Consider the following 27,047-nt stretch of genomic DNA (forward strand, 5'->3'; position numbering starts at 1 on the left):
CTGGGCTTCTAAAGTGGCATAAAATGGAGTGAAATTATTTCAGCCCCAGAAACTCAGAAAAGATTTATCATTCTAATTCCAAACAACCTAATCATATCTCCTCACAATTCATATCCAACACAGTTCAGTGTAATTACTTCCAAATTCTCCTTGTGGATAGATTTCCAGTCTTAATCTGAGACTTTTGAAGTAGGGCAGTATATAAATGTATGTATGTATGTATGTATGTATGTATGTATGTATGTATGTATACATATATGTATGGATAAGTAAATTTGATTAAATATTTAATTAAACATTTGTTGTTAATGTAGCACAACTGTATGGAAGTGAGAGCAAATCAAAGATAAATCCCACTGAGAAGCAAGATGTTTCCACTAGATTCTCCATTTTAAAGATAAGGAAGTTTTCCATATTAACATCATCAACAAAATGAGTTCACAAGCCCAATAGTATGATGCATTGGAATATGCCCAACAACTTTTTCCTCTGGTGGGAAACAACCTAAGGGGCCAAACTGTAATCCTGTCAACCTTCATGAAGAAAACAGACTCTTCCATGACCAAAACAAGGAATGCTTCTCCAAAGTATCTGTAGAATCAGATGGCTGTGAAAGTCTCTCCATGAGCAACCAAAGTCTGATCTTGCCATGGCCAATGCTTCTAATTCATTCCCGAAGGATATTTTTTACCCTGCTCATTCTCAGGACTCCAGCAGTGACATCAGCACAGCTAACCTCCTCTTGCTGAGCAGGCAGAATCGTCTAATGAATGGGAATAATCAAAACTTCCACACATCATCCCCTATGGGAAGAGTTATCCTTATCAACACACCACTGGAAGGTACTTTTGGGGTAAAGAGGGGAGACCACAGTACACAGATGACATTACTCATATCTGCATCTCTGATTTCTGATGCAGTTTATGAATAGTCACCCAAGATGAAAATCAAATTTGCAAATCTTATTAGCAGCTTGTCTTCAAAGTATAGTATGCTTTTAATGGACATCAGTGAAAAGTTCTACTAGCTGTACATTTGCATGACATCGATAACCATTATCCACATATTTACTTATTGTTTATTTATAGACTTCTACCCTACTTTCCTACATACACACATCATTGAAATAATGAAGAAATATGGTTACAAGCTGCATAAGATTTAATACCAGTAGTCAACAAGAATAGCATGACCATCTTCTACATATAGTGATGAGTTTTAGTATATGGCCTTCCACAATCCTCTACAGCCTTCCAGGTGTGTTGGACTACAAATTTCATAAATCTAAGCTGACAGGGTCAACAGGTATACTGGCTAGGAATTATAATCCTACATATCTGAAAGGCCATTGGGAAGGAAAGTTTGTTCTAGTAGAAAAGAAAAAAAAGTATGTATGAAGGGACAACACTGAACAACTGCCAAGTCTCCCTAGATAGTAATCAAGGAATGAGCCAGGACCACACTTTACAGTTTGGGGAGGGTGCAATGAGTTGGGGGAATGATGAAATAGACAGTTGTGTCTCACACCTGTGGACAGGAGCAGGATTTTCTGGGGGTTTTTTCCTGGATTGGGTGGAGTGTTTTGTTTGTTTTTTGTAATTTTTAAACTATTTTAGGGTTTAGACCACATTTGTGTGTCTTTCCCATGTCAAAACAACAGCCATGGTAATTGGAGAGATCTCAAGGGGTTGATCTTATGCAGCAGCCATGGAGTCTTGGCTGTCCACTTCTTAAGTAACCTGTCTGGAATGTTATAACGCAGCCTGAGGCCTCTGGCTCCAGCCTACTTCAGTATTATTCGTGAAACTGGTATGTCACTTTGAAAAAAGGCTAATCTGCACCCAGTCCAGAAATATGTCTAAACATTTCTCCTGATTTTCTGTCTATGGAGCTAGGATTGTGTTTTGGATGCAAGATTAGCATCAGCTGAGCATGTCAGTTCATTGAGTCATTTTGAAGCTACACCTTCATCGCTATTTTGTTCTATATTCCCTTCACAGCTAACAGTGATGAGAGTGATGCTATCAATGCCATTACAGTGGAGAAGAGCAAAGAGGGGAAGCTGGGTTTCAGTGTGCGTGGGGGCTCTGAACATGGCCTGGGTATTTTTGTCAGCAAGGTGGAAGAGGGCAGCAGTGCAGGTCAGTAAAATGGCTTCAACATTCCCAGATTCAAGCACAGGCAACAATCTGCTTATAATTTATTAGTATAAATCTGCATTCTGGGTTCAATGCTAGTCACTTCCTCTCTAGAACATATCCTGTGTCTGGATATTGCAACAAAATCCAGGCAAAATAATGTCACTGAAAGGTCACTCATCAAATATTTTTCTTTGTATGTCATATTGCTAAATCTGACATTTTAGAATGTTTTACTGATGTTCTGGAAAATACCACAATATGTCAAGATTTCCATATATTTGCTTATGGCCATTGTGAACAATGAGCATTTTGATAATGTGAAGACAAAAAGTTATCAAGTATTTCAAAATACTTGAAAAAAACCTACAGTTTGACTATATTTATGCATACAGTCCAAAAGAGATACAGCTCAAAGCAAATATTTATCTTGAAATTTGGTTAACATACTTTGTGCCCTGCAATATATGTGGATGGATAATTATTCAAAGTTCTAATCTATTTTAATGTTAATAAGTTGCTGTAGTTTGTCTCTTTGTTGTTTTAGTAGTTCTTTAATTTTAGTGAGCCCGGAAAAAGAAAATCTATGAAGCTGAGCTCTTTCTGTTTAATATAAACAGAACAGGCTGGACTTTGTGTTGGGGATAAAATCACAGAGGTGAACAGCGTGAGCTTGGAGAACATTACAATGGGAAGCGCCATCAAAGTCCTGACAGGGAATAACAGGCTGCGAATGGTTGTGAGACGCATGGGCAAAGTGCCAGGGATAAAGTTTTCCAAAGAAAAGACTACATGGTAAGTGGAGCTGCCAATTTATACCCATTGCCAACTTATACCCATTGTTAACAGGCCATAGATAACCCCAAAATCACAATTGTATGGACTCAGACAAGTGCACTGGCTTCAGAAGAGCAGTGACTGAAGGATTAGGTTTCCTGAGATGCAGGGAGATGCTATTAGAGTGAACTCTGATAGGGAACCAGAGATGGAAGGGTCAAAAGAAGTGTTGTCCAAACTTGGCCACTTTAAGATGAGTGGACTTCTTAAGATGAGTGGACCCATGCTGGCTGGGGAATTCGGGAGTTGAAGTCCACTCATCTTAAAGTGGCCAAGTTTGGACAACACTGGTCAAAAGGATGTGAGGTTACTGGGCTAAACTTTTTTTTCCAAAATGAATGATTTTGAAACTGGGATTAAAAAGAGGCTTTATTTATGTAGTATGCAGGTAGGATATGGAGAGTGGTAGGAGGAAAACCATCTAATTTAATAAAAGGAAAGAAGGGAAGGGATGCTAGAGGATATCAATCATGCTCACGGAAATCTGGCTGAAAAATTGAGTCCATTGGAACTCATAGCCAGCATACAAATTGTGCCCAAGTGATCCCCCTATTTGCACACTAACTTCCTTAGCGTCAGCAAGAGGTTGTGTCAGATGCCCTCAGACCATGCCCTGGGAATTGACAAGCCTGAGGTAAAAAAGACCTGGGATGAGAATATTGGGAGAGGGGAAGTCCAGGCCAGAAAAAATTCCTTGCTGACATATTGTTTAAAAGAATTTCCATCCATTATCAGCTCTGAAAATTCTCTGTGTCATATAAACTTGAATACAATGCACCATGTAATATCAGATTATGGTACAAAATGATACTTGATGTCAGTACCAAATATCAGGCAGTTGATATTTGATAGGGTTTGATAGGTAACTTGAAATGCAGTGTTATTTAATATTGGGCAATACAGACAATTGATATACATTGGTGTATTACACTGGTTTTGAACTTCCTGACTTCAGAAAAAGTTTCTAGTCCCAATATCTATGCGTAAAACCCATAAGTTCCAGAAAACTGTGGGTCATGCTCATCCAGAACAGTGTTTTGGCCTTATCCTTTCTCAGCTGTGTGCTTAGAATTGGCCCTGACAATGCACATGTTTTTGCTCTGATCATACTTGAAAAATGTTTTGCAATAATAGCTAGTATGTGGGAAAATTTGATAAGTAAAAGGCAATGGCCTGTGATGACATGCAACTGACAAAAACGTGTATATAGTAGAAGCCTTTGAATTCAGTTGTAATGTAAAAACAATTGCAGTAACATTAGAAATCAAATCAGTATTCAAAGCACTTCATTCAAAATAGTGTTGAATTTGAATATCGGAAAATATTTATTTGTACTGAAGAGAGAGAATATTTCCAGATGAGCAATTTATAGTTAATTTCTGCACTAATAATTTATATTATTATCCAGCCACCACTGTAGCAATAAATCACGAATAAGGACAGGGTTTACCTTGCCACAACAATTCACTGCAATTCACGAATGCAGCAATGCTTTTGTCTGGCCACTGTAGAAGGATGGTGATGCTGGCTGAGGAATTCTAGGAACTGAAGTCCATTCTTTTGGAAGGCACCAAGGGTGGGAAAGCCTGCTTGTCATGGGGACTATATCAGGTGACAGCAACAACTAGACAGTTAACTCAAGTCAGTCTGGTGGGACAAGTTTTTATTCAGCAAAACAGTTTTATTTACAAAATAAGACTTATATTTAAGTTGTTCATATTATAAAGGCCTTTTTATTTTCCTCTTCTGATATTTTAAGGATACTACTTTTCTTAAATGTTATGTTTCTTTCCCTTTCATCCAAATTCCACTGCACCCTTTCTTCCTACCTGTAAGTTCTTATTTTTCTTTTACCCCCTATCTGTTAAGTATGCCTTCACCAAGTGCTGACTTTATTTAGAGCTATTCCTTTTCACCTCGTGGGAAAGTTTTCTTAACTTCAGTTAGATTGATGGTGTAAGTTTAATAAATACTGTAAATGCAAATAAAGAAAGTCTTGGATCTTCCCTTCCTGCTCTGGCCTTCTTCTCATCATACAGATGCACAGGAACAGCTCCTCCTCCTGCTCCCCCCTGCCTCTTTTTCTGGCAATGCAGAAAGCCAGCACCCTTCAGTCACTGCATGACTGCTATTTTACTTTCTACAACTGCAGGCAATTGCTCAGAGAGCAGAATGCAGATTTCCTTAGTGCATCACAGCACCATTATATACCAGTCCCAAAATCTACTAGGGAGAAGTTGGTTTTTAACATCAACTTCATCCTGAATTCTAGAAATTTGAAAGTCCAAACATACTTGGACAACAGGCACTCTCTTTGATTTAAAAGTATAAATCCAGATGTGATGGGGAGCTCTGATTATATAAATAGGAGGGAGGGAATCACATATGCTGAAAGGGATTGTTCAAAAGGTTTGAGGGCCACAGCCAGATATGCTCTTGGATTGTGATGAGCCTTGATTGAAAATAATACCCACTTCAATGAAGCTGGATTAATCTATCTGTCAGAGGGGTGAGAGGGCAGTTTGCAGGCCTATTCAAAGACTTCAGCTGTTTAGGAGAAACTGGAGAATAGTAGAAAAACCTGATCACCTGGAATATTGAATTAATTCTTCACCTGTCACAGGGTTGATGTGGTAAACGGGCGCTTGATTGTGGAGAGGAGTGGGTCAAGTCCCTCAGATACCAGCTCTGAGATAGGAAGGCGACGTATTGTCCATCTCTACACCACATCTGATGATTATTGCTTGGGTTTCAACATCCGTGGAGGGAAGGAGTATGGCCTTGGCATCTATGTCTCCAAGTGAGTCTCACTAATCCTAGAACCTTCTGCTCTGCTCTTGACTATTTCAGATCCTGATGCCATCAGGACTTAGATTCAAATTCCACTTTAATATTGAGGTTTCTGTTTCAGGAAGTAAATTACCTTTTGCAAAGTAGCCAGTGCCCAAGACCTTGATCTGTGGAAAATAAGTTAGAGGCTGAATTGATAGGGTCCTAGTTCAAACTCTCATTAGTTTCAGTGGGAGATGTTCTGCCTTTGCAAATAGTAAGCATGCAGGGGGATGATCCAGATTGGGACTTCAGAGACAGCAAAACAGTTAAAGCCTCTAAACTTTTCAATCAATGGTTCTGTCCAACCAGATCATCCCTCCTCCATGCTGACTATTTGCAAAACGAGAATCTAGCATCAAAGAGAAAGCCATGTTACTATTTTATTGCTGCTGTTGTAAGAATTATTTATATCTCTCAGGATACAAATCTGTGGAGACATATACAAGCACATAGCTCATGGTCTGATACAATTTGGGGTCTAATCATATTCAGCACTGTATAAGCTTGGATTTCATTTATCCAAATCTTCTACCATTAACTTAAAACATGTCATTATTTGCAGAATAAAGTACTGAGATATTAGGGAATTTATCAGAAATAAATGTCTACTATCTCCCATACTGATTCTTAGAAAAATGTGCAGGCATTCATGTAGCCTTCCACAACCTGTATGCTCTCCAGATGTGCTGAATTACAACTCATATTATTTGTAATTAATATTTACAGTCATAGTCCAATACATCTGGAGAATGCCAGACTGGAAAATACTTTTATCTGTTGAATCTTGACATCAAAATTGGTCAAATGCTGTGAGAAAGCCACGAGAAAACCTGTCCTAGAGGAACTTGCCTTTCCATTTTTAACATAAGCATTTTACTCCTTATCAACTTTGTTGCTCTCTCAAGATGATCCAGTTTTTTTCTGCTCCTACCTTGTTTGCTCAGGAAAAGCCTGATCTTGTCCCGCTTGTGTTTATTCAATGTTGTATCATTCCCAGAGTGGATCCTGGCGGGCTGGCTGAGCAACATGGGATCAAGGTTGGTGACCAAGTCCTTGCAGCCAATGGAATCAAGTTTGATAACATCAGCCATAGCAGGGCAGTGGAAGTGCTAAAGGGGCAGACCCACATCATGCTGACCATTAAGGTGAGGCTGATGTCTTGCCAAGTATTAGTCAAAAGCAGTTATAGGAAGGGGTATTATTCATAGAAGGGTTAATGCAGACTAAGGCTATCCAAACTTTATCCCAGTCTCAAGACTGTCATTATTATTAAAGAAATTATCGTTGCTGTGGAAGAGAGATAGACTTCATCAGTTCTAGGTAGGTGCAGACCAAGCATCCCACCCAGCTAAGCTTTCCAGTATGCTTTTCTGTCCCAAAATTTCCTTCAGTTTCTTTTGCCAAGTAATTCCCTCTTGAAGTTGCTATGGGACTCAGAATTTCAAACATAGCAGATCCAGTTTCAGCTAGGAAGGGACCTAGCCATGGGGCAAGCATTTATCAAAGTGTTTCTCCACCTGGTTAGTTTCTTAAACTTCCACACAGTGCTGGTCAGGTAGCAAATGATCCCATTACATATTGCATTTTTTCTATCTCTCACTTCTAGGAAACAGGGAGATTCCCGGCGTACAAGGAAATGGTGGCTGAGTACTGCTGGCTCAACAGATGTAAGACATCTTTTCTGGAGAGGTTGTTGCTTTGCTAAGGAAGAATAAGGGATGCCAAAGCAATCTATTTATTTTATTCCTAGATTTCAAAAAACATTTTTTTGCTTTCCTCCCCTTCCGCATAAATGGTGCCACATTAAGAAACACACATGAACCCAAGAGCAGGTGCTGTGTTGCGCAGACAGATATTGATGGTGCCCAACCCTCACATCCCAGCAGGTTCTTTAACCAAAAGACATCCTTGCAGTATCACAGAATTGTGAGTCTGTTTTACAAAAGAAAAAACAAACAGATGAATCAGTGCTCCTCATGTTGGAGTTGCACATAAGTAGACCAATTCTCTCTAAACCCATCAATCCATCCATTCATCACATTCTTTGAAAGATCATGAAATATACATATGAATGGAAGAACAAATGTTGCACATTGCCATTTGGAATAATAGGTGACATGTGGGAAATAGGTTAAAAAGCAGACAATACCAAAAATAAAAAAAATTTCAGGAAGGGTATAGAGAAGATGTTGCACTGCAACCCCTGAGGGCCCTGAAGGAAGCAATTATCTGGACCCTTTTCTGTTGAGCTTTAGGTTCATTTGCACTACTGAGGCAACACTGATTGCATTTGTGATTGCCCAAGAAAAGGGTAGCATGACCCTTGTGGTCCTGCTCAATCTCTCAGCAGCTTTCGATACATTCAGTCAGGATATTCTTCTAAACCAACTCCAGAGGATGGGAGTGGTGGGCACTATTCTGCAGTCATTCTTCTTCCTCTGAGATTTGCTTCAGTCAGTGTTGATGGTGGGGCCCTTGCTTTGTGATATCCTACAGGCTCAATGATTGCCACACTCCTATATAATATCTATATTAAGCCACTGGGTGAAGTCATCCATCAGCACAGGTCAGGTATCATCAATATGCAGATGATACACAGCTCTGCATCTTGTCCCATGTCTGAAAAGGCAAGACCAAGGAGGCCTTGTCCTGGTGCCTGGAGTCTGTAAAGGTCTGGATGGGGGAACAGGCTTAGGCTCAATCCTAGTAAGAGCAAGTGGCTTTGCATTCACAGACCTTCATTTCCATAGACTTACCATCTTTAGTTCTCAGTGGGGTAACCCTCCCTCAGGTTGTACATAATTTGGAGGTCCTCCTGGACTCTTGGCAGGTAGCACCTATGGCCAACCAAGATCAATTTTGTAATTTGATTATTACCTTTCCTGGATTTGGAGGCCTTAATGCCTTAATCACCTCTTATTTTTAGTACTGCAATGTGCTGTACATGGGGCTATGCTTGAAGACCACTTGGAAGCTACAGGTGGTCCAGAATACAGTGGCATAAATAGTTATGGGCACTTATTTTGTCCATGTAACACCTCTAAGAGCTGCACTGGTTACAAATGGGCTTTTCGGTGCAATTCAGTTTCCTGGTTGCCATTATAAAGGCTTTCATGGCTTAGGACCTGGATATCTATGGGATTGCCTTTTTTCTGTTGTTTCTGACCAGCCAGGATCTGGCAGAGTTTTCTTGTTCCAGGTCTCTATAAAGTAACGTCATCTTGCAGGACCTAGGAGATGGGACTTCTCTGTGGCCAGGCATACTCTAGAGAACTGAAATCCATATGACACCAACTTACCTATGCTTTCATAAAGCTTTAAATACCTGGCTCTTACAATGGGCCCTGGGGCAGAGTGAGTCATGATGCACACCCTGATACCGATTTATGACTGTGACTGGCTTTGTTTTGTTTTGTTTTTTCTGATATACCAATGAGTATCATTATTTTTATTCTTATGTCATTGTTTTATCCTAATACGTAAACTACCTAAAGTTGTCTTTGTGATTGAGGCAATATACTAGCCTGATGATTGATAGATAGATAGATAGATAGATAGATAGATAGATAGATAGATAGATAGATAGATAGATAGATAGATAATCAGTGGCACTCATATAACAACCTGAATGCAGCAGCAGAAACAGCAATACTTGCATTATCTGGGAAAATAATATTTTTTTCTCAGATGCAAAATATAGCACACCAAGTGCTGGGAAGTCGAACAAGGAAATATATAAAAAATGTATGTACACAATGTGCAGCAGCTATGCATTTGTTGTATATTGAAGACTCCCAAAAGTTAACTTCTTCTACCTTCTCTTTGCAGTGACCAATGGCCAGTTGCAGCAGCTGTCCCAAACCTCTGAATCCAGTTCATCCATGTCATCCTACTCCTCAGGGACCCCCTTAAGCTCCATGAATGGCCTGATTATGGCCCCAATTCCCAGCTCAGCTCAAAGTTGCATGGTGGATGTTGGCATCTCCACAGAGCTGCCAGTTCAGAGCCATTTGTCACAGAGGGCAGAGACTGCTATGCAGACAGAACCATTGCCTGATGGGGCCTCCTTTTCAGAGACCCAGCAGATCGTGCAGCCCATGGAAATCCTAAAAGACACGGCCATTCGCACAGAGAGCCTCAAAGAGTCTTTCCACCTAAGGAAGCACCAGCCATTTGTTAGCAAGGAAACAACAGAGTCATCCCCCAAAATGGCACTTCTACTAGCACTCAGCCATCCCCGTCAGCCCATTAAGAGATCACAGAGCTATCTGACCGTCTGTGGTATGTGTCACTAAGCCATTATGTCTATGTCTATTTGATTATTTACAAGGATAGATTTATAGGGAAAATGATGCTCACATAAAATAGGCGACTGATGCAACTGATAAAGCAGTTGCAAAGTGATTAAAATGCCTTACTTTTGCAAGTAATCTTGCTACCTCATCCTGCAAACACATTAACCTTCCAAACCATCTCTAAGGGTAACACCACGTGTACATTCAATTACTCCTTTGGCTCTATTATTAGACATCTCATATCGGTGCCCTAGTGCTAATATGACCTCCTCCATCAGTTCTCCTGACAAATCTTCATCTAGAAGCCACCTCCTATCGTGAACAAAAACCATTCTCCATCTGTTTACAAAATAATTCCATTCTTAGTAGAGAGCCAGTTTAGTGTAGTGGTTAAGGTGCTGGCCTAGAAACCAGGAGACTTGAGTTCTAGTCCCGCCTTAGGCATGAAAGCTGGCTGAGTGACTTTGGGCCAGCCACGCTCTTTCTGCCCAACTCACCTCACAGGGTTGTTGTTGTGGGGAAAATAGGAGGCAGGAGTATTAGGTATGTTCACTGCCTTGAATTATATATTTAAACAAAGATAGGATAAAATATAATAATAGGTTGCATTGGAGTCCCAATTACTAAATAAATTCAGCTCTGTGTCCATTTTGGCCAATAAGCTGTAAACACTGTGGCCAAAATTCATGTTTCTGAATAGCTGTTGCTGGAGCTTTTTAGCACTGGGAATGCAGGCAGCGTCTTTAGGCAAATGACAAGTGTTGCGCAAAAAGGAAATATAGTAAGTGAAAATACATATTGCTAAAGAATAACTTTAATAAATCAATTGTTTAGGAAATGTACCTTGCTTCAGAGCAGATCTGGCCAGAACAGATGTCAGTTATGTTGCTCAGGTTGTAGTTCCACCACGCTTTCCACGATGGCTGAAAATTCTGCATGTTGCAGCTTCAGGACGTGTTGAGGATGGCTGATGTATTGTTTCATGTTTCTTATTCACTCTCTCTCACATACACACACACACACACATACATACACGAGCATGCACGCACCCCCCCCCCCCCCAGGTTTTCTGATCCCCTTTGAAAATGGTAGCTATAATATTTTGTCGAAATGATAGTGCCCTGATGGATTTGGAGGCAAGGATCAGATGTCCTGTTATTCCTATAGCCATGATCATTTGATTTGACTTCCTGGATTTTTTTCCCCAGAGGAAAAGCATCAAAGAAACAAAGAGAAGCCAGGATCGTCAGAGAAAAAAGTCACTCTCCAGCGCTCCAAAACCTTAATGAACCTGTTCTTTAAGAGCACCCGACTAGGGAGGCCAAGCTCAACAACTGGATCCCTGGAATCACAGAAGCAGTCCAAATTCTCTGCACAGTCTGAAGGGGAGAAAGGTAATAAAAAGTGACCTTTTTAAACAAATAGCCAGGGGTAGGGAGCTTTCAGACCATAGGCTGTACAGAACCCTGAGGGAGAGGGCCTTGCGGCCTTCCCAAATTTCTCTCCCTCCCCCATTCCCTAATTCAGTGTTTCTCAACCTTGGCAACTTTCAGATGGGTGGACTTCAACTCCCAGAATTCCTCAGCCAGCAAGGCTAGCTGGGGAATTCTGGGAGTTGAAGTCCACCCATCTGAAAGTTACCAAGGTTGAGAAACACTGCCTAATTGCAGAAGAAAGACAAGCAGAGGGCAGCAGGGCAGGGATAAGGATTTTTGGAAAGGATGAGTTTAAGGGCAAAGGCTTTTCTCCTGAAAGCTCTACCAGTGGACACCACTTAGCTGTTTAGGGAGGTGGAAAACATCCCTCCTTGTTCGCTCTCAAACTGATGCAGAGTCCCATGGCTTTTAACCCACATGCAGAATTTAAGGAAGCCACTTTTCTCTTTTCTTGAAGGGACAGAAGTGGAGGCAAGCTATTGGGGTGACTCCCAAGGAACACCGAAGAAAAATCATTCCCCCTAGACTCGGTTTTGCACATGTTCTTGCCAGCTGGCATCTATGTTTCTGACTTTAGCTGGTCAATTCCTCCCTGTACATTAGGACTGGACAGCCCTTTTGAAATTGGTTTTCCAGGGCCATTGGGTTGCCTGGGGATGGCTAATATGGCCATAGCGCAACACACACGCACACTTATACCTTTATTCTCACATACCATTATCACAAACAGTGTGCTCATGGCAGTGGGGAAATGAAGTCTCTCCACCGAGATTTACTTACTTATTTACTTACTTACTTACAGGATTTATATGGCCACCTGTCTCATATAATGACTCTAGGCGGCTCACAACAATCCTTAAAAACATGGTTAAAAACAAAAGTACCCTTTCCCCAGGTGTCAGATCAAACCTCCTCGAAGCTCAACCCCCATCCTAGCCCAATGCTTGGGGGAAGGTCTTCTGGGAAGAATGAATGTTAAAGCCTCCCCACTCCAACTAACTAAGGTGGGGGGAGTTATAATTTCACATGCGCTCCAGCAGTCCCTTTGCTGGCAAGATCCTTTGGCTTACCCTCCCCACCACCCACCCCTCAGCATTCTTGAGGGACCTGACTTTCTCTTCCAGCTATAGAGTGACAGTGATCTGTTCCCCAATCGGCCTATGAAATGCGTGATCAAGGGGAACAAGCTGCGTGCAGCTGCCAAGTGGATGATAAAAAGTGCCAAAAGCAAAGCAAAGCAAAGGCATCCCCCACCCTGAAGTCAGTAAACTGGGGGCAAAGAAAAGTCAGGAGTTGGATCATAGTGGGCATCTCTAAGCATTGCTGGTACACCATATAAAATATCCTAGAGCATCACACGTTGTTTATGTTATACAGTAATGCTTTAGCAGATGGATATACATTAGGCTGCCAGGTCTTGACAGGAGACGACACTGCAGATCAGACAATCACCACTGAGGGGCTGCATCCAATTGCTGTTCCTTCTACATTCTTGCAAAAACAACTTTCAGGGTGGATAAATGAAATGTTCTAGCAAGAGAATGCGAGGAATTTCAGTTTTCAAATAGAACAGCTAAAGCAAGTATTGGAGGCTTTAGATCATGAGGTCCTTGGTATAAATGTTAGTCATGTCTGGAGAAAGGTACTAAAAGTCCTGTTCAAGTATTTTTCATTTAACTCATGCGAACATGAGAAAAGATATCTGACAAATTGTACCCTGGCACAGTAGCACTGCTTTCCCTGGGCTTCTGACGCAGCTGGTGGCAGTGAAAAATTCAGACTTACAAGCATCACTTGCATGAAAGAATGCAAAATGGCAGGCAAATACAGCTTTTACTCCAGAAGCCAGCCCCAGTTAGCTGCACTCCAGGGCTACTAGATCTGGGCTGCAAAAATCTGGACAACCAGATTTCTACACAGAGATGCAGAAAACACTCTTGGCTATAGACATTTCAATATTGCAAGACACATATAGTAGTTCTAGGCCAGTCTCTGCTCAGCCATTCTTCTTCACTACAAATTCATAATCTCTTTGCTGTTGGTTTTTCTCCCACTACCCCCAACCTGCAGTTAACATTATCCAGCAATTTGTCAGCCGGACTCTGAAATGGGGTAAATGAGCAGGAGTGGAGTATGTGCTCTGGGCAGTAGTCTGTGGCTTTGTTTGTGTGTGTGCTTGAAAGCGTGGAGTGCATGGTCCAAGTCTAACATTTGTTATTTACTTTCTTAAAGCATTTAGACCTTGCCTTTCCCTAATCATTAAAGGAAGCACAGAGTATAAATTAAACTGATCTCTATATCAAAGCATATACTAACAAATTTATTATAGCATAAGATTTTCAGTGATCTGAGGTCACACATATCATAATTTCATTAGTCTGCACACCATATTTGTTCATCATCCATGACAAGACATGTCATTATTTTTTCTACGATAGACAAACAGGTTTCCCTCTAGCAGCTGGATCACTGTAAGTAATCCTTACCCGAGGATATTGTGGAAGGGGGCTAATTAACCTACCTAAAACCCAAGCTCATTTAGAATAAATCGTCTTCTTCCAAATGAGCTTCATGATTGTCCTGACTCATTCACAAAATGTGGTAAGGGGACAGGAGCCCAGGAATGGAACATAGATTAGAAAATAGTAGGAAACAGTGATGTTTTCATGGCTCTCAAAATTAAAATGGCATCTTTCTAGCCCGTATCTGTATCCATATCCTGTGCTCTAATCATCTTACTTTAGTGGATTTCTTGTTATTGGGAATTGCATGCACAATTCTGTCAGCTTATTCAGACATACAACAGCATGTGTGTGACTTGTAGGTGTGTGCTTCCAGGTTTGAACAGCCACAACCTGTTTTGTTCAGGGCTAATAAAATCTATACACCCTGAGCTTCTTTGGTCACCCCCTCCAGAAAAAGGCTGCTCCGTATCTCTGAGCTCCAAGGCGTCAGTTCTGTCGTCTGACAAACACAGAGGCAGTGAATCTGGCAAAACTATCGACAGCCACCTGCTACTGATTGAAGACATGGCCAAGAAGTTGCTGATGGAAGATGAAGTGGCAGCTGTACTGCGACATTGCACCCGAGTAAGAAGCTTCCCCAATGTTTCCCCAATGATTTTGATTTAAATACCGTGCAGTGACTTCCAGCAACCCTTCCAAGTACTGTCCTCTAATTGTGCTGAACTACTACCATTGTACAATTTTAGCTTGATTTTCTATACTTTCTTGCAGAACAGTATTGGTTGGCTTGCTTTCTTGTGTTTGAGATCATCCACTCTGAGTCTCCTGGTTTATAAGTATATATTTATGTTCATACACACTCACACACATGCTGGAGTTCGGGATGCTTTAAATCAGCAAACCTGGCAATCAAATGGCAATATTGGTTTTCATCAGGTTGAACTAGCTTTCCCCAGCCTTGTTCCCTCCAGAAATATTGAGATTGCAATTCCAGAATTCCCAGCCTAATTTGGACTTTGCCCAAACACAGGGGGTGAGGGATCAGGTTGGAGAAATTTCATTTAAACTACTGGTATCTCCCATTTTTCATCATCCATAAAACAGCCATTAGAGGGAGCTTTGAACCAATGCACAGTAGAAATTTATGTCCAGAGTACTGATAGGAAGCTGCTGGAAGGCACTCGTTTTCAAAATTCATAAACCATGAAAGAGAATGAAGGGAGCAGACAACTGTGCAGAAAGTCAGATCCAACCAGGATATGGGGAGGACTGTTGACATTCTGCAGCAGCCCTGAATCTTGCTTCTGTTCTCTTTAAATTAAAAAGAAAGCATCAAGTTGAACTTGACAAGAAGTAACAGAGTTAATATTGCCACCTAAAAATGACTGTGGGGAAATCTGTATTCCCTGAGCTCCTGAAGTCAAACTATTGGGGATGGACTTGAATAGGAGGCATAACTCCTAAGTGACTCAGATGGCCATCAGGCTAGTGGCATAGTAACAAGGATGGGAGAGGGGTGGGCAATAAGCTGTGCACTACAATTCCCAAAAGAGAATAACCTGATAAAGCACTTCTTCTATATTTGCTGCTGATCATTTTTTCTCCAAAAGTATATCCAAGAAAGTGGGGTGGAAGATCTGGTGAGGCCACTGCTGGCAATTCTTGACCGTCCTGAGAAGTTGCTACTTCTCCGAGATATCAGGTAAGAAGGAGGTCAGGCAGCCAGAACAGTTTAGCAGTTCAAGTTTGGAATGGCTGAGAGAGACCCAGGTTCGAGGCCCCTCCAGCCACAGGGCTTGCAAGGTGACTTTAGGCCAGCTGTTCCTTCTCAGCTAAATCCACCTCACCAAGATAGTTGTAAGAGTAAAATGAGGGAAAGCCCCAGGTGCACTGCCTTGAACTTCCTGAGGAGAAACAGGGCACACATTATGAACACACACACACAAAGAATATAAAGGAAATGTTTAGGATATAGCTATTGCTGTGATTCTTTCATCAATTTACCAGCCTTCCCCAAGCTGATATCTTCCAGATGTGATGGACTACAATGCCTATAATCTGCATACATTGGTCCAACATATCTTAGGCAATATGCCCCTTAGCTGCTGTGGGTAATGGAAGATGTAGTCTAACACATCAGGAGGGCACCAGATTGTGAAATGATGGTGTATGTGGGTTCCTTAAAATTGTGGTAATGTTCTCCCTTAGAAACACCTCTATTATATATTTCATGATCTGCATTATAGGTCAATGAGCAGAATTTTCCTCCTTTTTTTCAGAAGTGTGATTGCCCCTACGGATCTTGGCCGCTTTGACAGTATGGTTGTGCCCCTGGAGACGGAAGCCTACGATGCACTCAGGAGCAGAACAGGTGAAGGAGCCCGTAAGGGGTTGCATTTACCCTCTCCCAGGGTTTCTTTATACTGTGGGTTGGATGAATTTCAGGATTATCTACTTTAGGGTATGTGGTTTTTTTTAAGTTGAAATCTTAAAAAAAGAATTATCTGGGGGGATGACAACAGTTAAACCAAATTGAAAACAACAAAATAATAAAACACATCAATAAATCAAAGACAGCACAAAAAGAAAATAAATGAACTAAAATATATAGATATGCATGGTAGAAAAGATTCCTTCATATAAAGGATTGTCATCAGGAAAAGAACATTTCAATTTATTTGGCTATTTAAAAAAATCCAGGCACAGAAAATAAAAATCTCAACTCATTTGTGATTTCTTACAAAGCATCATGGTGTTCACATTTAATGCCTTTTCAAATTTTCTGTTCAGTGTTAATTAGCAAGCAGCATATAAAGCAATGTACAGCCCTTTATCTCAGCCAGCTTCATTTCTGTAACCTCTTTGCTTGAGAAGGAGGGCTAACAAGGCCATGATCCAGGGGTGTCTGCAGAGAGGAGGTCAAAAAAGGCAAGATGGCAGCCACAACCAGGTGACCAAAGCCCTTGACATTTTTGAGTCCCTCCTTGCAGACATCCCTGGCAAGTTCTGTTTTATGGGAAAGACTGCCATGTCAGACAAGGCCCTCTTCTGTCTGGAGTGGCTGTGCGAGCACAAACCATTTTCCTACTTGAGGCAAAGAAGAAAATGGTGTCCATCTCCTACTTCCTGCGCAAAAGCCAATCAAATTAGCATCAAATCTCTCTTCAACACTGGCAGTTGGACAGCATGAAAGCTCAAGGAGGAGAGGGCAGGATACATGGCACACAGCTCTCTCCTTTCAACACTTTACTGCTACCTTACAGGATCTGCACCTGTCGAATCTGCCTCCTCTTCCATCCCTGAAAAATGGGAACGCACTCTTCTTCTTTTCCTTCCCTGCAGATGTGATTCCCTTTCAGATAAACAGTTGTAATATCAAGCAATGTCCATGTAGAATGATAATCAAAGACTGGGAAAGTTTTAATTTGAACTCTTCAACCACTGCCAGAGTTGGAGCTTGCAGGAACTTTGGACTGGATCTACTTAACACTTGAAGGGGCAGCACCTACAAGCACATTTTGAAATGCTTGAGTGCTCTGTGCAATGTGGGAATTATGATAATCGGCTCTTCAACACCTTAGTAGCATCAGCAGATCTCGACAACTGACAACCAAACCAGCCTTGTCTTCAGTTTATCTTTAATGCCAACAGTTGAACCTTGAAATGATATCAAGTTTAAAGACTACAAATTACTTTCTCACATGCACGCACACTCAATCTAACATCTAGAAAGAAAGCATGACTTCCAAAACAGTCTTGAGCTGTGGAAATCCTTACTGTCTAGACCAGCATTTCTCAACCTTGGCAGCTTTAAGAGGGATAGACTTCAACTCCCACAATTCCTCAACCAGCACTGGGTGGGGAATTCTGGGAGTTGAAGTTCACACATCTTAAAGTTGCCAAGGTTGAGAAACACTGGTCTAGATCTTGGCAGTTTAAGCAGGGTGGACCACCTGTTGCTAGGGGATCCAAAACCTCTGTACAAAATTTAGTATAGGAAAAGAGTGAGACACTGATTTTTTTTTTCATGTCCACAGTGAGATCACCTGCTCTTCGCCCAACACAGCATGAAATACCCCCAAAGAGACATCTTATCACTCCGGTACCTGGTGAGTCTTTCTGTTACCTCGCACCCTCCTATCCCTCAAGCAAGTTTACTTATAAGACAAGAGTTTGAATTCTAGATTTGAAGGAAGTTATACAGATGTAATGATTGTGCACAATTTTAAATGTGCACACTTCTTCCTAGACACTGCATTTGTATGTATGCAGGATAAGAAATGTTTTTTGTAACTGGATTTATAGAATGGAAAGGAATATTGGGGACCTGAACAATGTGACACCACCACTGAAAACAATAATTTAAAGAACAATTACTTTTGACAGGAATAGTGCTGAATGGAAATACAGTACTATTGACATGTCTGGTATAAGCTGGCTACTAATACTGCCTGCCAAATAAGCCACAAGGGGGTGATCTGAATTTGATTAGTTAGGGGGGACTAACACACACACACACAGAGTAATTATCACATTAAGAATCATCTAAATTAACCATTGCTTATATGCTCAATATCTGGGGCCAAATTTTCACTCCAAAATCTACACTCTGGCCAACAGTAACAAGTTCACTTCAAGCAGCAGATACTGGGTATGTTTCCCTCTGTTAATTTTCCTAATCCTGAGAGGAAAAGGAAATTATGATAATAATTTTATCCTATGAATCTGGTTACAGATTTCAGGGGTAGTTTCCTTCTGAAACCAGTGATGACCAACAAGGCAAAGGGGGAGGAGGAACACAAGGAGATGCTGAAGGATGCCATGAAAAGGCTGCAGCTCTCTCCCAGCCCTGGACAGACTCAACCTCAAAGCTATACTCCTCTTGCTGATGTGCCAGTGGATGCCTATACTCCCAACAGTGTCTCCTCCTCAGCAACCAGGGGCAAGGAACCTCATTGGAGTCTAACTAAACCTACAAAACCTTCAATGAACTCCCTACACACTGTATCCTCTCAGGTGCAATCCCTGGAGCATGAAGATGGACAATCTAGCAGAGGGAGGCCTTCTACTCCAAAATCAAGCCATGGGCAAGATGTGGCAAGGGGACCACATGGGGAAGTCTTGCCTGCCAGGGATACTCTCTATTCTGTAATCAATCGACCACGCAGAGCTAGGCCCCTGCTCTCACAGATCTTCAAGGAAACCCCAGCTACTAGCAAGGTAACGCAAGCAGAAATGGGAGATGAGGTCCCAGAGAAGCTGCTCCAAAATGGCCCCAGTGACAAAAAGGAGGAGGAATATGAACTGGTGACTATCAGACTGTCCAAGGACAAACAATCTCTGGGTAAGCAGAGCTCTCTAAATTGAAAGGAGGGGAGGGGGAGGGAGAGAGAGAGAGAGAGAGAGAGAGAGAGAGAGAGAGAAAGACCTACAGGCCTACTGCTAGGCAGAGTGAGAAGGAAGCCTCAGCAAATCACATTTGGTGTCATGAATGGGTAGCAAATTGTGAGTTACTACACTGATCATAATTGCATTCTTTTTACTTTTCAGGGAGGGGGGAAGGCACTTCTCTGTCTTTCTGCCTTGTGTGCCAGAATAATTTGAGCAGTACTTCTTTTGGTAGTGTCAAAGATGGATCATGGGGAAAAAATGAATAGGGAAGAAAAGGAAAGAAATGAAAGAAACTAGAGTGAAAGTAGAAGAGCTTCAGGGAGAGAAAGTGTGAGTCTTCTGATGAGAAAGTACAAGATAATCTCCTAATAGAAATGTATGGGAAGTGGATGTAAGGAAAGGCAAAGCGGAAGCTCTTGGAACAAAGTGGAAAAAACGCTACAAAATGATAACAGATGCATGTGGAGTTTTCTATTAAGAAATATCAAAAAGCTTGCTTGATGGAATTATGATGTGAAAGAAGCTGTGATGAGAAAAGGAATGCATGTAAAAGAATGATTTCTGCAAAAATGAAGTACTACAGAAAAATACTGTGCAATGCTTTTGGAGAGAAAAAGAATGAATGTAGTCAAAGAGAGCAAGTAATGCTTAAGACTAAACAAGACAGAGAACATATAAAGCTATTTTAATTAAAAATTTTTTAAAAACTTTCAGAATTGGATGAAAATGAGTAAATGGAATTAAGAATAAAAGTGATGAAATCATTGGTGATGAAGCTGGTGCTGGGAATGCTACAAGGATTATTTTGGAGATGGGTATGGGATTGCGATATGCTGAAGAATACAATTGAAATAAATGCAATAAATGTTAGTCTCCAAGAAAAAATGATGGCAAGAAGTAATAAATTTGGGGAGAAAGTTAAAAAGTGATAAGGCTGCAGATGTTAATAGGAGTAATGTCAAAATATAGATGTGGCCTGGTTATAGAAAGGCTGTGTGACTTGTTTAATATGTGTGTGAAGCTTGCATCTGTGTCTGATGGTCAGAAGAATGCTGTTATTGTTTCTTTATAGAAAGCAAAAGATTTAAAAAATGAATGTAAAAACTACAGCAGGATTAGTTGTTAAGTATGTCTGGACAGAAGTTTGGTAGAATTCCAATCAAAAGAATTTGAAAGGTGACAACAAACAAAATTTAGAGGTGTGGCTTTATGTCAGGGAGGGGATGTGCAGACCAGATTTTTGCTCTTCAGCAGGTCACTGGAAAGTATATGTATGAGATAAAGAAAGTTTATTGCATAATAAGAGGAAAGTTTTGATAATGTCTTAAATTATGGAAGGGAAGGAAGGAATGGAATCAAAGGTTAGTTGGTGGGTGGATTATGATAGAAGTAAAGCATGTGTGAGAATAAATGGATTGCTTAGCAAATGGTTCAGCACTGAGCAGGAACAGGTTGGATAATGCATATAGGAGTAAACATTTAAGGAGTGCTCATGGTGATGTTAAGAGTATTTTGGTTGGCAAGATGAATGTATGTGTACTTTTCTATGCAGACATGATGTTGCGTGGTTTGATAATCAAAAAGATTTGCAGCAAATGCTAAACTGTATGAAGCAATAAGTAGTATAGAACTGAAAATTAATGTATCAAAGATCAAGGTAGTGGAAATTGAACAACTGCAAGCTATACACAAAGATGAAAAACTGGAACAAGTAGATAAAGGTGTGTACCTTGTAGAATGTTAGCATTTTAAGATATGCAAATACAGGTAGAAAGGTGGTGAGTAGGATGTGTTCTAATGCAAGGAATAATTTTTGTTGAAAGAAGTAAAAATAGCTATGTGTAAATGCGCTTCTGCTTACTTGCAGAAATGAAAGTTGGGTATGTCAGAAAAAACAAAAAGTGGGATGCAGTGGGTATGGGGTACTGAAGAACTGTGATAAAACAAGAAGAGATGGGGCCAAAAATGAATGGGTGCTGAATGAATGTGGATTGAATACAAAAGTAAGTCTCCAGTACAAAAAAACTTTGAATCGGTTTGGTCATATAGAGAGAATGAATGAGGATTGAATTGGGAAAAAATGTATAAAGCGCGAATACGTTGAGAGCAAGTATAAGACTGAGGAAGTCATATTTCGATGGAGTTTATTAGGTCATGAAGAAGAGAGAGATGAGAAGTTTAAAGAACAAAAGAGAAAATATGAAACAGTATATTGAACATGATAAAAGCAAGGATGGTTTGCCAGGATAAAAAGGTATGGAGAAGTATAGTAATGGTGTTGGTGTCAACTAGATTTAATTAGATTTCCTTTTCTTTCCTTTTACCTCTGATTTCCTATCCCCAATTTCTTTTTCTTGCTATTCCTTATTTTTCTTTGTACTTACAATGTTGCTTACCCCACCAGTGAATAGTGTGATTGTTCTGTATGCACATGCAGTACTGCAGAACTTGTCAAGTTAGTTTGAAGGAAGGAGGGTTGCCATTTGCTGCTTAATATATAATTCTTTAAACTAAGTCTCTCTCTCTGACCTTGACAGCTCTCTCATAAGAAAACAGGGTCAGACTTGTGTAGTACCTGTGAGGGAGACTACCAGGAAATCACAGGTTAATATATGAGGTTAAAAAAAACATCCTGGAAGAAGACAATGACAAACTACTTCCATATTGTTGTCAAGAATCTATATAGGCTTGTTGGTGAAGTCATCAGAAACCAAGTTCTGCTTGGAAGAAGTTTACTTTTAAGGCTGATGTAACTTTATCTTTGAGATGGATTTGCAGGAACTTAAACATGCCACCATTTCCCAAATACTCACAGCACTGTCTTGTTTTCCAGGCATCAGCATTTCAGGGGGAATAGAATCCAAATTGCAGCCAATGGTGAAGATTGAGAAGATATTTCCTGGGGGAGCAGCCTCTCTGAGTGGAGAATTGGAGGTAGCTAAAGCAGTAGGGAGGGGAAAATGGGTATCTGTCACTACTGTCAGCTGGCTGAGTAGGAGGTTCAGATGCTCCTTGTTTCTCTCTTCGGCAGCTTAATGAAATGCTCTAAGACCATGATCAACTTATTCCAATCGCTGCAGACATCCATTTTATATAATCAGAGTAAGCCATCACTCAGGTATAAGTCTTGCACAGATTTTAGTAATTATACATTTAACCATCTGCTTGTGGACTTATAGTAACAGACTTGAGCTTCTCCAGAATGAAGCCTCAGTATTGCATAGTTCATCTTCTTTCAAAAGGATTTTTAGCAGTTAAGCTGTATAAAGCAATTGCTTCAGAAACTCTGTTGGGATCTACATTTCCTCACACATCCAGCAGGACAGCACCCCTACTCTTCTTGCCCCATGATAGCAGGGAAGTAACTGATCCAAAGTCACTCAGAAAAATAAATATTGCAACAGAGAACATCGCTCTGCTGTCTTGACTAGATTCTATTCTTCAGCTCTCCTTCTCCTGTGGCACTATGCATCATTGTTCATCTTTCCCAGTTCTATGTATATTTATTCAGAAATAAGACCCACTATGTTCATGGGGGCTTCCTCACAACAGCAACCCATGTATGAAATTATGAAATGATTATTACCTTTATGTTCCTACCACCATATATAGCATTCAATTTCTGTAACTTTATTGGTGAGGAATCTATTGACATTTGTGCACCATACTTTAATGCAAAATGCGTGCTGCATAAACAGGATTGACTGATTTTTCTGGGAGAAGAAAAAATAGTTTTGTTATATAATCAATAGTTTTCAGTTAATCATATTAATCTTGCAAGTGTGGCACTGCTTACCATTCTACCAAGAGGAGACAGCTTCATGACCATACCCTGGAGCTACTTGCTTTAAAATTTTTCAGCCTGCCCTTCTCTTGTAATATGAGGCACGCTTAAATGTAGCCAGGCTTAAAAAATAAAAGAAAAAGGCATCAACTTAGCTGAGAGATAGATTTTAGGGTGACTCTACAACTTGCCATTTTTATTCTGAATTATTCATAATTTATTTTGGATACTATAATCAGAACAAATAGGGAGTGGGATCACAGACTTGGGGAAGGGGAATACAAATGAACTGATCACCATGTGAACAAAACCTTATACAGAATCTGATTCAGATTTGAGGACTAAAGAGGACAAGGGTTGTAAGCTGATCATCTTCCCTCCCTCCTCTGACCACATTGGAGGACTTGCCACCCTTTGACACCACAGCCTGGTCACTTTGTTCATTTAAAGTGATCCCTACCCTGCACGAAACAAATCTCATTGTGCTTTGTAGCTAAAGGCCTAGCAACATACACACCCCATTGTGCCATTCAGGGTCCCTCATAGTTCAAGGCGCTGTACAACATTTCCCAAGGCCTCTGTAATGAAGCTGGGGGTTGACAAAGAGCCATTGTGGACCTTGACCAGCCTGCCCGCCCACCAGGCAGCTCTAATTAGATTTCCCCCTTTGAGGGCCTCTTTCCATTAGGGGTTACAGGTTTGGTTTATGTTGATTTGGATTAGAGCCCAATGGACCTAGGTTGCTATGACAGAAGGGAATGGGAGTGGCTGGTAAAAACACAGGTGAAGCCCCTTTGCAGTTCTAAAACGTAGAATCTAAAATAGAGCTGCTAACCTATTAACTGGAACTGGCCAATATGGTCATGTAAAGCTAGTGTTTTGGTAGCTGTACAGGTTTCCAGTCTATTCCTGAGCCCAATTTCAAGACTTGGCACAATTCCTTCAAGCCTCTAGCATCTGTGAGCAGATCCCCACCTCCCAATCCCAGCAGCACAAACATTCACTCGGGGCAGAATAGTGCTTGGAGGCACTTCCTGCAGCTTTGCTTCTGCTTTAGATTGTAGATGCTGATCAAGCTATTCTGTGAATTCAGATTTGCAGTTGGATGGAAACATCAGGGTTTGAGTTGGTGATAGTTCTGCAGAGGCCTATATCTAACAGGACTTTGCCAATCTCCAAAAATTCTTGGCCCTGTAGTAACAGTATCAGTAACAAAGGAGCTTAGGGAAGTGAGCACTAAGAAACCTTTCTATTAATTTCCGACTCATTTACCTGGGGTTGGGGGTATAGAATGGGAGTTGAGAACAGAGAACTAGAGGATCCAAATTGGACTTTTTTTTGTGTTCCAGAGAGGCCAGTTTGTCTTGAACTGATTTAAGAGCCTGCTTGCCCCATCTTCGTACTATTTAAAAATTTAAAAACATTTTTCTCCCATTCAACCAAATTGGGTGGGATTTTTAAGAATCCCTTATGAAAGATGTAGTGTTCCAGTTAGGAATTTTTTTAAAAAATTGTTTGGGGGGGAATCCATCTGTTATGAAAATGACATGCAGAACAGCAATGACCTTAATAAGACCTACAGTACTTAAAAAATTTGAGAAGCTCAGGATAATAGGGAGTCTTTAACATTTTGTTGAGAATAAATGTATATGTCTTTGCAAAAGTCCTTTGTCTCTCTGAATTGCTATGGAAATATTGAAAGGCTTCAGAAATACTATCAATACTATTGAACTATTCACTAACATTAGTGCTTCAAAATTCCCATGTGCATGTCCAATATATAACCAATGATGACACATACAGATCTGAAAAAGGTAGAATTGTATTTTGCTATGCTTTTTCTGTTTTTCATTTTTGTCCCATGCTTTTCTTTGTTTTTGCTAGGCTGGCTATGAGCTGGTTGCAGTAGAGGGAGAGAGTCTGCAGAATGTAACACACCAGCGAGCTGTGGACGTAATCCGCCAAGCCTACCGCAACAAAGCTAAGGAGCCCATGGAGATTGTGGTGAAGGTGCCGAAGAAAAGCAAATAAATGTTGCAGATCAAGCAGTTTATGCGATGCTACTGTTAATGAAGGATCTGTTTAACTATATCTGCCCATTGTTCAGAAAGGTATGGTATCAGGGAAACAAATTGCTAGCTGGGTTACTAAAATATCTGCCACTCAGCAAGCTTTCAGGCTTAATGGAGCAAGTAATAGTTTTCCAGTTCTAGAGAGGCATGTTTGGAACAGGACCAGGGAAGATTAAAGATCACATTGCCCAGTTCAAGCAACAAGTACTGTTTCCAAAACTACAGTTAGCTGCACGTGGACAGCTGTCACTAAGAGCAATTGCTTTGCAATGAATTTCCTGCTGAAATGAGTTAGCATCTCAGAGGAGGAGACATTGTTTTTGACATTCAGAACCCAACCCCGAGTTGGCATTTCCTAGATGGTAAGGCCAGCTCTAGCTAACAGGAGCCATAAGGAAAGGACTACAAAGAAAAATCAATATAACAATTGGAGGGGGGGGGATATTTGTTAACTCAGGTTCAGTAATGCACAATTGTAAATTTACATATACTAATGCATTTGCAAGTGAACCATGGAGTTTGAAAGACAATAATCCAAAATCTCAGATTGTAAATTCAAGACTCTGGACTTAATATTCTCACTGAAACTCTTAAATCCACTGTTGAGTAAGCCACAAACTGGCAGCAATCCCAAGAGGAATATCCAGGAAAACAAAGAAGTAGTCATTGTTTGCATCTGGCCTCAAAGCCACTCTCAGTGATTGCCATAGTGCAAGCCAGCAAGGAACACAGACTGAAAAAATCAAGTTTTTGCAGGTTGCGGTCTTCTCAGAAAGCCAGATTCACTGCCATCCTCAGTATTGTGTTAGTTATCACCTAACAGAGAAGATTAACTAAAGGAATATTGCTATCATTTTCTCAGTCCTGAGCTGAAGTAACTATTTTGGATCAGAGTTGGCTGATTTCCAAGTGACAAGTCAATACTTCTCATATGGAACAACTGCCAGATGTTTACAAAGTGCCATCACATGCATTTTATAGGCCGGAGTGGGGGAAAAAAAGCAGTAGTGGTAAGAAGTTCACTGAGACCCAGGAACAAGAGCAGGGATGTGAAATTACAAAGCACACTCCATGCTAGATATAAGATAAAACTTTTATCTCTGCCTTTATCCACCATTAGAATAATTCCACCTTCTGCTCATCCTTCCATGTCTCATTGTCCCATTCATCAAACGTACATGTGACTTTTCTTTTAAAAAAAAAAAAAGACATTTTTCTTAGCTTTTTTATTTCACACTTTTCTTTTGGTTTGTACAAGAAATTTACACCATCTGGAAAATATACAATTTCAGAAATAAAGTAAAAGAAAAATACACAGTGGTGCTAAAAGTGGGTTAAGGAAGAGGTATAGGTTGCTAATAGTTACAGAAATGACATGCACCAAGCTTTTCCTTTGGTCTAATGGTGTTTGTCCCAATGCACCCATTCTGCAAGCTCTGATAACAATGGGCAATAGGGAAGAATGTCTGGCAGTGAGTGGAGATTGCCTCTTCTCTTGGAATGCACAGAATTTCCAAAATGTAGCTAAATACCATGATCCTCCTGCAAACAGTCCCAACTCTTCCCAAATTTTTCAGACTGTTCATTTTTGCATCCAGAAGAGGACCTGAAGCAAAAGTTAGACTAAGCTAGCAGAAAGCAGCTGCCCTCTATTCTAACAATATAGCAGCTCAGCCCAAATTGGCCTAAATAGGATGACAAAACTACAGTATGCTATACTTTGGCTGCATCCTGGCCAGAGCACATTCCCTGTTGACTTTTTTATAGCCAGAGGAAAGAGGCTAACAACTTCTAACC

At 40.6% G+C, this 27,047-nt stretch overlaps 1 protein-coding gene across 1 annotated transcript; it reads left to right on the plus strand.

Annotated features, from left to right (window-relative positions):
* The first annotated feature begins 649 nt into the window (after positions 1–649).
* PDZD7 (PDZ domain containing 7) lies at positions 650–26,567 on the plus strand. The gene is made up of 15 exons (XM_007424937.4): positions 650–842; positions 2,001–2,141; positions 2,759–2,933; positions 5,599–5,775; positions 6,805–6,952; positions 7,414–7,474; positions 9,636–10,088; positions 11,311–11,496; positions 14,455–14,627; positions 15,614–15,705; positions 16,283–16,374; positions 18,041–18,112; positions 18,739–19,347; positions 22,228–22,328; positions 25,063–26,567. The coding sequence occupies exons 1-15, from the start codon at positions 650–652 to the stop codon at positions 25,207–25,209; spliced, it is 2,820 nt and encodes a 939-aa protein (XP_007424999.1). The 3' UTR covers positions 25,210–26,567.
* The last annotated feature ends 480 nt before the right edge of the window (positions 26,568–27,047 follow it).

The sequence above is a fragment of the Python bivittatus genome, unplaced genomic scaffold, assembly GCF_059951505.1.
Source record: "Python bivittatus isolate LINGU-HERP-01145 unplaced genomic scaffold, Pbiv_v1 ctg000980_np1212, whole genome shotgun sequence".
NCBI lineage: Eukaryota > Metazoa > Chordata > Lepidosauria > Squamata > Pythonidae > Python > Python bivittatus.

Excerpts from the sequence above, each read along its gene's own strand:
- PDZD7 (XM_007424937.4), top strand. The coding sequence starts at position 650 with ATGGCCAATGCTTCTAATTCATTCCCGAAGGATATTTTTTACCCTGCT. Across the intron at positions 843-2,000 it reads TATCAACACACCACTGGAAG|CTAACAGTGATGAGAGTGAT; the intron begins GTACTTTTGGGG and ends TTCCCTTCACAG. Across the intron at positions 5,776-6,804 it reads CTTGGCATCTATGTCTCCAA|AGTGGATCCTGGCGGGCTGG; the intron begins GTGAGTCTCACT and ends TATCATTCCCAG.